This window comes from Gouania willdenowi, chromosome 4 (assembly GCF_900634775.1).
Source record: "Gouania willdenowi chromosome 4, fGouWil2.1, whole genome shotgun sequence".
In the NCBI taxonomy this organism is placed as follows: domain Eukaryota; kingdom Metazoa; phylum Chordata; class Actinopteri; order Blenniiformes; family Gobiesocidae; genus Gouania; species Gouania willdenowi.
Window position 1 is genome coordinate 41,062,373 of NC_041047.1, and position 13,645 is coordinate 41,076,017.

The following is a 13,645-nucleotide window of genomic DNA, read 5'->3' on the forward strand; positions in this document are numbered from 1 at the left end:
CAGATTAAAACAGACACTCTGTGGCTCAAGAAAAAGGATCAGAGACAGTTCATATTCGTGAGTGGAAGGTGAATGTTAGCAACCATTCTCAATGTGACGTTCTTTTACTGTAGTTTCACTTTTGTTCCTCATAGCCTGGTAACCACTTTTCCTTTGATTTACTTTCAGAATGTGTGATTTTTCAGATTATATCAGCATAAAGTGTTATAAATGAGCTTTTAGTCCATTTTTGGAAATTGCAGTTTTTTCACCACGCAGACGTCACTAACCTTCGCAGCCGTCAGATTGTTACGTCACCTCGTTGAAGTGCGTCTGAATGTCAAAACAAACGTAATGGCCTTTTCCTTACTCTTCTCCCAACACCTTTCCTTAACCCTGTGACGTCATCCATGGGGTTATGGAAAAGTGGATAGGAAAAGGAGATAGGAGGGACCATTCGGACGCAGCCATAGACTGACACTCGGCCACCATCTTGGACAGGTCTCTAATGCGCCCGGCCTGCATTTATTTCTACTGAGGAAAGTGTATCCCCAATTAAAATAATTATCATAATTCCGCAATTTTTTACCCGATTTTCACACAGTTTAGTTTGTTACAAATGACAGAGATTTAGTTATGGATGTGACAGGTGTTAGGTAGGTGCACTATTTAAGAACACTACAAATAGTGACCTGCAGGAGGAACACAGGTATTCCAGCTACTGGGTTGTGGAATGTGGCAGGTGCTCTAATCAAGACTGCTGCAAATGGTGACCTGCAGGAAGAACTCAGGTTGTTCAGCTATTGGTATGAGGACAGTGGAATAGGGCAGTTGCACACCTTTTTCCACATGAGCATGCAGAAGGTGCAGGAAAAGCTGGTAGGAAATTCTGTTTGGTGTGTATATGGTATGTTGTGTTAGTGTCTAGCACATGACATTTACCATCTTTATTATTTCAGATGTGCTTCCCTGCTTGTTCCCTGCTTGAGTTTGTCACGGCAAATTTGCGGTTGACCTTATTTGGAGACATGATTTATTGCTCTGGTTGAATGATGGAGTCCAGTCGAAGCATTGATGATTTTATAAGAAAGATTTATTATAAAATTAAATAAAAAGAGTACAAAGTGGGACAAATTATTGACCGTCCGGCCGGACGTCCGATGATAGAGTGGCCCACAGTTCTAACTCATCACGTATATTCCCCCTCAGTCCCCCTCCCTCCTCCCCCCAGGAGATAAAGAGGACAGCGAGGAGGAGGTGAAAGAAGAGGGTAAAAAGAGACAGTTTCTTCTTAGGTCAAAACAACCAGTTCTCTGGTATCTCCTGATTGTCAGCTGTGCTGGAGGTGTGTGCGTGTATGGTGCTTGTGTGTATGAATGGATGTGTATTGGGTGTGTATGTGTGATTATGTGAGTATGTGTGATAATAGAGGATGCCTCTGTGTCTGGCCTTGATGATTCATGTGTTTTGGGAAGATGACCTGACCCAGCTAAAAGTAGAGCAGGAGGCACAATGAAAGTTACAACTTAAGGCTTAAAGGAATAAGATACATGAGTAAATGTATTTATAAACATAACTAACAATTTTTGCCATAACAAGTTAAACACAGCTGGTTGTTGGTAGACTACCGACGGACCAGGTATTTTAAAGTTTGTTTGTAGTTCATCTTTTATTGATATGTTTTAATGTTTTTTGGATTAAAGTGTTTTTATGGTTATTAATGTTTTCCTTGCAGAGCATCGGGGTCCATACGCTGTGCTTGCTGAGAATAATTTGTTTGTTTTGTTTATTATTATTTATTATTGTTCTAGTCCGCCCTGACACGTGAGCCGGTTAAGGGCAAATAGCTGGGTTTTGCTCGTGGGGCCGGCTAGTTCCTATTTTCATCTTCTCTTTATTCATTTTTTTGTTTTGAGTTGCGTTGAGTTTATTTGTCATTGCACATGTTACAGAGCAACGAAATTACATTTCAGTTTCATCCCGTCCAAGAAAACATGAAAAGACAATCATAACATGGGAGCACAGGAGTGTGAGAACTGTGGTTCGCCACAAGGGCAGCGCCCCTTATTCAGATGAGAAATTGGATAACAACGATGGGGAGGAAGAAGAGATAAAAAAGGCAAAAACCAAACTAGGCCCTTGTAGAGAGGGGCAGAGTTTGGGATCATGAAAAAAAACTCTTCAGCAACATTGCGACAGAAACCCACAAACAGAACATTCAATTCAATACACCAGCACGTTAGCACAGGGGATGGGTCTTTAGGATAGGTAGTTCGCAGGTCAGCCACAGTGTGGCGCTGCCCTTGTGGCGCACCTCCTACTGACCAACCGCGGGGAGGGAGGAGGGTTGGAGCCAGAGGAGACAGTGACAAATATAGGATATGTAGTGATGTAGGGGGAGTGAAAGTGTTCGTTGAGATAAGTCTGTTTACTCAGACTCTGCTGCTGACTCTCACATAGAGATGACCTCAAGAGTTCGTTGGCAGAGCCAGGTCCAGGTGTACATGAAAAGTGAGGGTAAGGTCAGAGCGTTTTATCAACATTTCGTTTTATTTGAACTTGTGCTCCCCCTTGTCACCAATACCCGGTAAGCTCTCAGTCAGGCATTCAGATAGGGCCTTAAGGGTGTAAGTGTGCCGTGCATATTCAAGTGTGTAAACTCTTTGAGAGGAATATTTGAATTGCAGTGTGTTGGTGTTGTGAAACCATATCCCCCCCAATCCTGTTGTCATAATTGAGAGTTGAACTGGGAGTCTGGTATGGTGAGGCTTATTGATCTTTGTGAACTGGTTTTAATAATAAAGATTCTATTTCCCTACCTATTTGACTGTTTTTTTGTATTGCTAATCCTTAAGCAGGTGTAACATGATAAAGGACGCTTTCAAGTGTCAACATTGAAAACTTTCATGCTAAAAGAGCGTGGTAGGCTATGACATATTGGTAAATGTATTGTGGCAGCCATGGAGGGGAAGCCGTCTGCAAAGGATTGTGGGAGTGCACAGTGGTGTTCTGTTTAGCACTTTAGAGTGGAATTGTGCAGTTTGTTAGCCATGTTCTGAAGTGGCTGTTAAATATAAGTTGTGTCTTCATGTTATGTAATGAAGAAGGTGCGTTGTGCTTGCACCGTGTGTCAGGTCTGTGTGCGCAGCAGTGACTCTGCGCACTGTGCGAGTAAAGAAGGGTTTCAATAAATAGCACCACCTGCAGTCTTGGGTGTGTGTGAAAAGTGACCAGTTGTCAGTGTCTTGTGCCTCCGCATCGATTGCCACAGCATAAATATATTAATTTCATTTCTTAATAGAAACAAGTTTGATTATTCAGTGCACACACACACACAATGAGTGGTATTATGGATTTCATAATTTTTATTAATAATAATACAATTCTATAGTATATAAACACTTTTATCCCAATATACAAAATATGAGACGATACAATTTTTGCTTATTTCTTTGTTTCGGGTCGGACTTTATGCCCGCGGGCCCGGGTTGGGTCGAGCTGGATTTTTTTCTGGGCCGTTCTAAACTGCAATGGCAACAAAAAAACAATTATACAAAAAACGCACAAAAACACAACTTGGGGTGCGAACCTCTGGTTACCTCACGATACGATACGCGATACAAAGCTCTCGATAACAATTATCTCACGATATGACGATACTGCAATTATCAATATATTGGTCAGAAATCAATCTACGATAATCTGACATAACAAGAAAAAAAAGATTAAGTGAAATTTTTTTATTTTATTTTATATCTCTGAAAGACAATACATTGAAAAAGTGTCCTATGAACAGTGATACAATTTTAGTGCAACATTTCTGTAAATAAGTGTCAACATACCAATGTAAACAAATAAGTATCTCCAATAGTGCTTTCTGTGAATAAAAAATAGGGTCTTTCTTACCAGTGACACCAGTATAGTGCAATATTCCAGTAAACAATATATTGGTTCCTTCAACAAACAGTGACAAAATTTCTGTGAAGACGTACCTGCACATTTTAGGGAAAATGCAGAAAAGGTTTTTTTTAAAAAAATCAATACTTAGCAGGAACATAAGTATTTACAAAGATACAAGACAGTCCTTCAAAATAAGGAAAAAGAAAATACAATGTTAACACCAAGTTAATAAAAAAGGTTAATTCAAAGCTTGTCTGTATAAAAGTGTCCTTAGCTGCATTTTAAAGGAGTCAATGGAGTTAGTGCAGCGTAGAGCCAGCAGCAGAGAGTTGTTTAATTTGACCTGTTGTGCTAGCATTGGTGCTGCTAAGTGCGTCAAAGACAAGGCATTGCTTGAGTATAATGGCGTGTTGTGTGGCCAAATGTTGGACATATTTGTTGTTACCACCTTTGGTGCACAGATCCCTCTTGCAGGAATTACAGGTGAGGATCCCCGAGGTGTCATCCTTCGTTGTGAAATGCAGCAGCTCAGCTCACCACTGCAGCAGCTTTGTGTGTGACGTCATTGCGAGTGGGGTGTTTGTTTACAATGGCGGCGCAAGCCGGGAAGAATCGATAACAGAATCATAAGGGATTTTTGTTAGCGATTCGAAAGAACTGTTTGACTAAGAACCTGTTCCCAAACAAAACCGGTTAACGATGCGCATCCTAGCAATCGGGCGCCAAAAGAAAATCTCTCCTAGGGCGCTAAAGAGACTACGGGTGGCAATGACGCTGGCTAACTTCTTACGGTACTAAATCCCCATGGTAACTTAGGCTGAACACCTAACCTGGTCGGGACCAGTGTATGAAGTGAATAAGATCTGAGCGAGTACAAAAGTCCTGCCTCCTGACAGTCTTAGCATACAGGACATAATACAGTGAAATAAAAGTGCTCTCATCCCAGTGTGTGTGATAAATTCAGGACTACCTGAATATAGAAATGCATCTGTGCCTTAATAAAGTGAAACTGGCTGATCAGAGCGCTGTCCGTTTATCTTCTGATGGATTAATATTGTACAATTTAATGCTTTTACGCATTAACAGTCAGCAGCTTCCTGCCTGTGTTCTTTCCTTCCTGCTTTTTCTGCAGCAATAGTGTTGTTTTTGGTCTGAATTATGTATTTTAATTCTTCATATTTTTAAAGATTTATTTCTCAATTGTGATGTAAGTTGCTCAACAGTTTCTCCGTGACTGTGGTTGGTCTGAAGCTACAATCTCCACCCGTCACAGGAGCATCCACGTATTGTGGCTGAAATAATCTCGGTTAAAGGTCCAGTTTCATGCTATTTTTCACACATCTCCATTTCAGTATTTGAGTTGTTTTTTTCCCCCAAACTCGTCTGTTTTCCAGAGTTTTAGCCCTCTGAAAAGTCAATTTCAGACCACTCCAAAAAACAGGCTGTTTTTTATAATAATAATGATGTAACCTTTATTAATCACTGTAGTGAAAATCTTCTCTGCATTTTTACTTATTTTCCCGAAGGGTGGCAGTGGGCTGCCAATTGCAGGCGCCTAGTGAGCAGTTGGATTGGGGTGAAGAGACTTGCTCAACATCCCACAAAGGTGGCATGGGTGAGATTCAAACCGGTTGACCCTGTGATTACAAGCCCTCTTCCTAAACCACTAGACTACCACTCCCCTGGGCCTTCATGTGTACATGTATATATATATATATATAAACACACACGCGAGTAGGAGTGTCTGTAGACACTGACTCTACGCCTCGTTCTTGGAGAGGGTGGATACCCAAGCGATTGTCTTTTGCTATCCACACTCTTGTTACTGTTTTCAGCCAAAGAACTGCACATTACAGTAAAACACATGGATATTTAAGCGGCTGTTTTGAATGTGAGTCCAAAAAACACTGCTTCACGGTGTGTGTGGTGCAGCAGCAGTACATAATTAACAGTCAGCTGTTTCAAACAGTCACCGAGCTGCCAAGTCGCTTTCTTCTCCTCTTCTGACCACAGGAATAGTCAATATAAGGTGATAATCACTCATTTTGTCCTACCGCTGCGTCGCATTGGGTGACAAACATGTCAGATCCTGTCCAAGGAGAGACAGTGCGATATAACGGCTGCTAAAAGTGAAAATGATTGTGAGCGCTGACACTGCGCTTCAGATTATCTATATACTAAACGTAACCATATTAACTGTGAATAAAGGACAGTGGTAGTCTCGTGGTTAAGGGAGTGGGTTTGTAATCGGAGGGTCACTGGTTCTAATCTCACTGGTTCATCAATGTGGGATGTTGATCAGTCCCTTATATTAACCCTAACTGTACCTTGGGCGTTACACCGTGGCTGCCCACTGCTCCTCAGGGAGGGGTTAAAAGCAGATACTGTAACTAATTTTGTGTATGTAGCTTTACATATAACAAAGTAGAAAATACATTCTATATTAAACCGCAGTAATGATGCCCTGCCTTTGCTATGTTTGTTTTACTTGTGAAGTAGTTTGAGAGGGAGGAGCTCACATTCTTATATAAGGTAGGATGAGCCATGATTGTCAGGAGGAGGAGGAATTTCCGCCTTATGACTCATAAAAATCTAACTTGCAAAACAATTATAAGGTGAATTTTTCAGAATACTGCCCCTTTAAGTGAATGTATTTATATCCTGCTTATATCCATAGGACGGGGGCTCTCTGACAGAAATGGTTTGATTAAGTAAAGTCCGCTAACGGAGAGATATTAGGATATACTTATCCAGCTTCGTAGTACAGGCCCTGTAAGTTTCTCGGAATTACAAGTTTTACTACAAACATCACATCCAAAGGGTTTCTCTCTAGTGCAGGGGTATTCAAAACGCCATCGTCTGAGCCTAGCTCTTCCTCTAGTTTCGTCATCTGATCTTTTACTTTTTCTCACTCATGTGATCTTCCTTTTTTTCGTATGATACTCCCATCTGCCTCTGCGCTGAGTGGCATTGTTTACCAACATTAATACACAAATCTGATTGGTTTGGTGTGTCACGTGGGATGAGAACTTGCATGCGATTGGTTAGAGCATTTCCTTGTTGGCTAGAATGCTGCAGTAAAGACCATTAGCTCCGCAGACTAAATATAGAAGCTCTCCAAGTTTTTATTCATAACTCCTGGTCAGTCTGTCGTTCCCGGTCTGCATGGTGCCCCCTGTGGGTCCGGATCTGGACCGGGTTCTGCCGTTTGGTGACCCCTGCTTTAGTGTGAATTTTCATGTGTCGATTCAGGTTAGTATTTATAGTAAATCTTTTCTGACAAACATCACAAATATAGGGTTTCTCACCTGTGTGAGTTAATATGTGCTTCTTCAGATTCGACCTCTGAGAGAACCGTCTCTGACAAACATCACAACCAAAAGGTTTCTCTCCAGTGTGGATTTTCATGTGTAGCTTTAGTTCAGAATTGCGATTAAATCCTTTTTCACAAACATTACATCTATAGGCTTTCTCTCCTGTGTGGCCACTCATATGATTGGAAAGAGTTTCCTTATGAGTAAAACTTTGGCCACAAACATCACAACCAAAGGGTTTATCTCCCCTGTGGATTCTCATGTGTCGCTTCAGTTCAGACTTGCGGCAAAATCCTTTACTACAAACATCACAACCAAAAGGTTTCTCTCCCGTGTGCATTCTCATGTGCTCAGGAAGACTCGTCTTATAAGTAAATCTTTGACCACAAACATCACAAACAAAAGGTTTCTCACCTGTGTGGATTCTCGAGTGCACGGAAAGACTTGTTTTATGAGTGAATCCTTTGCCACAAACATCACAATGAAAAGGTTTCTCTCCTTTGTGGTAACTCATGTGTATGAAAAAACTTCTCTTATAACTAAATTTTTGACCACAAACATCACAACTAAAAGGTTTCTCTCCTGTGTGGTAACTCAAGTGCACAGAAAGACTTGTCTCATGATTAAATTTTTGTCCACAAACATTACAACTAAAAGGTTTCTCTCCCGTGTGAATTCTCATATGTACAAAAAGACTCCGCTTATGAGTGAACCCTTTGTTACAAACATCACAACTAAAAGGTTTCTCTCCTGTGTGAACTCTCATGTGGATCTTTAGATTTGTTCTGTCACTGAATCCTTTCCCACACATGTCACAAACAAAGCGTTTCTCTCCTGTGTGGATTCTCAAGTGCACAGAAAGACTTCTCTTATGAGTAAATGGTTTATCACAAACATCACAGATATAGGGTTTATCTCTTGTGTGGATTAACATGTGCTTCTTCAGATGCAAGCTCTGCGGAAACCGTCTGTGACAAACATTACAACCAAAAGGTTTCTCTCCAGTGTGGATTTTCATGTGTCGATGCAATTCAGACTTGAAATTAAATCCTTTTTCACAAACATCACATTTATAAGCTTTCTCACCCAGGTGGTCACTCATGTGATTAGACAAACTTCTCATATACCTAAAACTTTGACCACAAAGATCACAACCAAAGGGTTTCTCACCTGTGTAGATTCTTGTGTGAATCTTTAGATCAGTACTGCTGCTTTCTGCGCACAGTCTCATGTTCTCTTCTGTGTGGATTCTCATATGATCCTTCAAATGCCTATTTTGAGAAAACCGTTTCTGACAAACATCACAACCAACAGGTTTCTCTTTAGTGTGAATTCTCATGTGCCGATTCCGATCATAATTGCGATTAAATTCTTTACCGCAAACATCACAACCAAAGGGTTTCTCTCCTGTGTGAATTCTCTTGTGGATCTTTAGATTAGTTCTACTGTTAAATCGTTCCCTACACACATCACAACCAAAGCGTTTCTCTGTGTTCAGTGATTTTCCTTTGTTGTTCTTCTCAGTCCTTACCCCGGATGTTTGAAAGCTCTCACAGCTCCTGTCCATGTGTTCACTCTGAGCTTCAGACTGGGACAAAGGTTCCCTCCAATCCTCACTGTCTTCAGTGTCAGAGCAGTCCGTTTCCTCTCCATCAGTGTCTGGTTGTGTACAAGAGTTTGCTGCTTCTGGGTCTTCACCGATGTCTACATTTGGTTCTACTTTCATGAGTTCAGCTGAACTGCAGGTTGCAGGTTCTCCTTTGATGTTTTCATTTTGTCTCCAGTGTAGCAGAGAACACTGAGCTTCCTCCTCTTCATCTTCACTCTTCACAGTAACAGCCATGATATCCGTCTCCTGCTTTACCTCCAGACTTTCCCATGGCTCTTCCTTCTTTATGTGGAGATGATCCTGGAGCTGCAGTTGATGAGCAGATTCTCCTTTACAGGAAACAAAAAAAGGGGTTTGATTGATTTTGTTGTCATTGTGTATAATTTCCTATGAGTTTTGCATATTTTTGGAGTCATTTGTTTGGTTTTGGCTATTTTTTCTACAGTTTTGAATTATTTTGTAGTTGTCTTGGGAAATGTCACATTTACACACTTGTTCAAAGTAAACAGACGGGCAAAAAGAAGGAAATGTTGCTACGAACTCTCATGATATGACAGACTTCAACCTTTGGAATGGAAATATCTCTATGACAGACTAAAGGCTGATATATCGTTCCGCGTCAAATCGAAGTCGTAGCTGCACACAGCACTTTAAGTCAACGTAGACCCCCTCGCCGTAAGCCGACGTGCGCCTAGAGGTGACGCAGTAAGTAAGGGCTGTGATTGGTTCGCTCCAAACCTCAGCCCCGGTCGTTACCTTTTCCAGTCAACATCGCCGTGTATCAAGTTTTTGCGGAGCGATAGAGAGTCGTTTCAAAAGCTGATTGAGTCAAAGAGAGAACAAAGAAAGACAGAAAGTGCAGGAGTTTTATTATTTCCTTTCATGGCTGCAGCACATGTGGACCAGGTTACCTTGCTGTTCCCTATCCGCTCTATGTCGGGGGCCCCTTGGTCGACAGTGAGTTTGATAGACTTTTGAACGTTGTTTGCATGTTACATATGTTTATAATTAAAAAAAGCGCACATTTTGAAACCGTTGTTTTCATGTCTGTGTCCAATGTCTGTGAATCAATCCTTTTTCTGCACAAGAACATGCATTATCCTTATATTTGATACATGGATTATGTAAATAGATCCACTGTCTCTGGCGCCGCGGGCACACTGCACCTGTGTTTGTTTGACATGCTGGTTTCCCCCTGCGCTGAACCGATGTTGACAGCTGTCTGTTAATAAAAGCAGGCTTACCACTAAAACAAACGTAAATCTGAAATTTGTATGAGGAAAAGAATAGGTTTTAATTGTCGGTTTCAGGCCGGGCTCTGATATAAATACCTAATGTCTGTCGGACCTGTAGGTTTCACTTTTGCTTTGTCGAGTTCTGGTCAAAGCTTGAAGGTTCAGTTCTTAAATGGCTAAAAAAGTTATATTTTTTTCTCTTTGTCCTTGTCCTCCACCTGCTCATTCATTCTCTGGCACCACTGCACACAAACTTTGAGACAAACACAACAATGTAGACATGGGTCATAGAGCCACAAACCATTCCCACTGGAGTCTGATACAGGTCACATTTTAAATAGTAACGTGAACAAACAAACAAAAAAATCACTGTCACTCGGCTCTGAGACACCACTCACACACAAAGACACACACGCGTTTGGTGTGAACGCAACCCGAGCCTTACGTCATATTTTTAATTAGTTACGGTATTACCGTATACCGCAGTAAAATAGAGAGGCGGTATAACAATATCAAATTTTGGATACCATCCAAGCCTAATTCAACAATCCATACATAGTTAGGAACAGTAGGTAAGTACTAATCCAAAAATACAGTAAATTATATTTTGAGGTGCTTAAAAACATAAAACATTGTTTTCTGTGCTCGGGAGGTAAACAAGGGCTTTTTAATGCTCCTCTGTAAGCACACACACACACACAACCCCCTAGCCGAGCAGCATGGTGGCCAATCGCATAGCGATGCATTCTCTTATCAAGGCAAAATTGTTAGTTATGTTTATTAACATATTTACTCATAGACCTTATTCTTTTTAAGGCTTTAAGTTGAGACTTTTCATTTCTGCTGTCTCATGTTTTCTGCTCTCTTCTCGAGGTCAGCTTCCCAAAACACATCTTATCCCTCAGACACAAAAGCATGACACACTCACATGCCTACACACACTCACATAGTCACACATACACATCCATTCATACACACAAACACCATACACGCACACACCTCCAACACTCACGACAATCAGGAGATACCAGAGAACTGGTTGTTTTGACCTAAAGAAGAAACTGTCTCTTTTCACCCTCTTCTTTCACCTCCTCTGTCCTCTTTATCTCTTGGGGGGAGGAGGGAGGGGGACTGAGGGGGAATATACGTGATGAGTTAGAACTGTGCTACTTGATCATCGGACGTCCGCCCGGGGCGGTCACTAATTTTGTCCATCTTTGTACTCCTTTTTACTTAGTTTTATAATAAACCTTTTTTTTTTATAAAATCATCAATGCCTCGCCTGGACTCCATCACTCAACCAGAGCAATAAATCATGTCTCCAAATGAGGTCAACCGCAAATTTGCCGTGACACTCTCAACGCAGAAATACAGTTGGCTGGGGTTGGGCACTGGGAACCAGTTCCAAATATGAACTGGTTCCTAATGTCTGGTTTGAAATCGTAACCAAGATGTTTGCATTTCGATTCTTTTTTTTTTTATTCTTAAATGCCCACAGGAGTTTGTTTCCGCGGCTTGCTCTGTTTGGTTACGCGACTGTAGTCTCTGTGTGTGTGTGTGTGTGTGTGTGTGTGTGTGTGTGTGTGTGTGTGTGTGTGAGTGAGTGAGTGAGTTTGTCTGGCTGCGGTTTCAGTAGGGAGATATGAACTAATCACAGGTAAAAAGCCCAGTAAAACTCCGGAAAACTATCACCAGGAACAAATAGTTGCTCTAACAATAAAATTGGTGAAATTACAGCCTGTACATGCAGTACGGGGACGTATTTACTCCGCCTCCGGGTCCAAGTGCCAGCCGTCCGGTGAAGCCTGTACCGTTTACTGCGTTTACCGAGGTCTGTGTGTGTTTAATATGTCCGTGTGTGTCCGGGTGAAAGTCTGCATGTTTATGCTTCTGTCCATCCATTCTTTTTTTTTTTTTTTTTTTTTAAAGGATTTTTTGGGCTCTAGTGGCCTTTATATGACAGTTGCTTGACAGGAAGGGGATCAGAGAGAGCAGGGAATGACACGCAGCAAAGGGTCCCAGGCCGGGAATCGAGCCTGGACCGGCTGCAGGTGAGGAACTACAGCCTCCGTACATGGGGCGGGCGCTCGACCCACTGAGCTACACACCACCCCCCATCCACTCTTTTCATTATAACCATGTCTTTTAAGGCTCTTAATAAATAATGTCAGCTGGAGTCCGGGCTGCCGCTATCTTGGATTATGTCACCACCAGCACGTCATCAACGCAAGTCGCGCAAGCGCAGAACGACCAAAATTAACTTAATCTTTCTCAACAACAACTGCTGATTGATTTGTCACATGACTGCTCGAGGGTACGAGTTTGTTTTATTTAGTTTCACATTTACTTGGGCTGCAGCTCTTTGTTTTATAGACTGCTGCCAACTTGTTTGTAGTGTTATTTCAGCAAGTTTCATTTTTACAGTTACAGTTGGGGACCTTTGTAATTGAATACCCTAGTTATATTACAGCAACCAAATTAAACTATATCAACTCAGTGAATTAATAAAAATGGCCTGTGTAAAGGCTTTTTCAAATGAAAAACATATCCTGTGAAATCTGTGACCTGTTTACCTGCACAACTCAAGGAATCGGAATCGAGAATAGTTAAGAACAGGAATCGAAATTGAGAATTGAAATCATTCAAATCCAAACTATGCCCAACCCTACAGTTGGCTAACCTCTGAGTCACGTTGACGGTGTAGGTCAGGGGTCCCCAATCCTGGTCCTCAAGGGCCACTATCCAGCATGTTTTAGATGTTTCCCTCTTCCAACACACCTGATTCAAATGATGAACTCATCATCAAGCACTGCAGAAGCCTGATAACGATCTTGGTCATTTCAATCAGATGTGTTGATCTAAAACATGCTGGATAGTGGCCCTTGAGGACCAGGATTGGGGACCCCTGGTGTAGGTTTTGACGCAGAAGCATATACCAGGCTTCAACCCCCACCCACATGTTTTTGGACAATATCAAACATTTTTTACCTATAAAACTTGTAGTAGCGCTGTTGTTGTTGGCTTACGCGTGCTTTGAAGTGTGGATGTTACTGTAACCAAAATATAAAAAATGAAGTACCAAAGGCGATGAAGTCCGGTCGGAGGTGTCAATCCATTTATTGCAGATGATTAGCAGATGAGATGAGAAAAAACCAGGATTATGTAATTATTGCAGGGTATGAAAAAACAGTACACTCCACACGATGTTCCCATTCCGCACGGTAAAAACCGTATGTTCTCCAGCACCACACCTGACGCTCATTACAGCCTCCTTTTAAGTTGATGAGGGCAGAGCCACTCCTCTAGCTTCCTCTACTGCTGAAATGGCTCCACCAAATCTGATGGATTCGTCTAGCTTTAGCAAGCATGTCAAAAACAGATGGACGCGTCAAATCTCGTGGTACATAATCTTGCAGGATTTCAGCGCATGTTTACAGCGGAGAAATTCTTTTTTTTTTTTTTTTTTACCAATAATAAACTCCATTAACCGTATTAAACAGGATGCCTGAAGTTTATTGGCCTGTAATGCGTATGTTGTTATGCAATTACACGTTTGAATTTTATGAAGGAAATGTCATTTTATAATGACAAACCAGTATTTGTACTGT

At 41.4% G+C, this 13,645-nt stretch overlaps 1 protein-coding gene across 5 annotated transcripts in view; it reads right to left on the reverse strand.

The window, feature by feature from the left end:
• Window positions 1-6,325: 6,325 nt before the first annotated feature.
• Window positions 6,326-13,645, reverse strand: part of LOC114462057 (gastrula zinc finger protein XlCGF8.2DB-like) — a 34,322-nt gene continuing 27,002 nt past the window's right edge. For all 5 annotated transcript variants that reach the window (XM_028444653.1, XM_028444649.1, XM_028444650.1 and 2 more), the window contains one exon: window positions 6,326-9,131. In XM_028444653.1, the coding sequence (XP_028300454.1) occupies window positions 7,009-9,131 (2,123 nt within the window). In that variant the 3' untranslated portion in view covers window positions 6,326-7,008. The remainder of the gene's footprint in view (window positions 9,132-13,645) is intronic.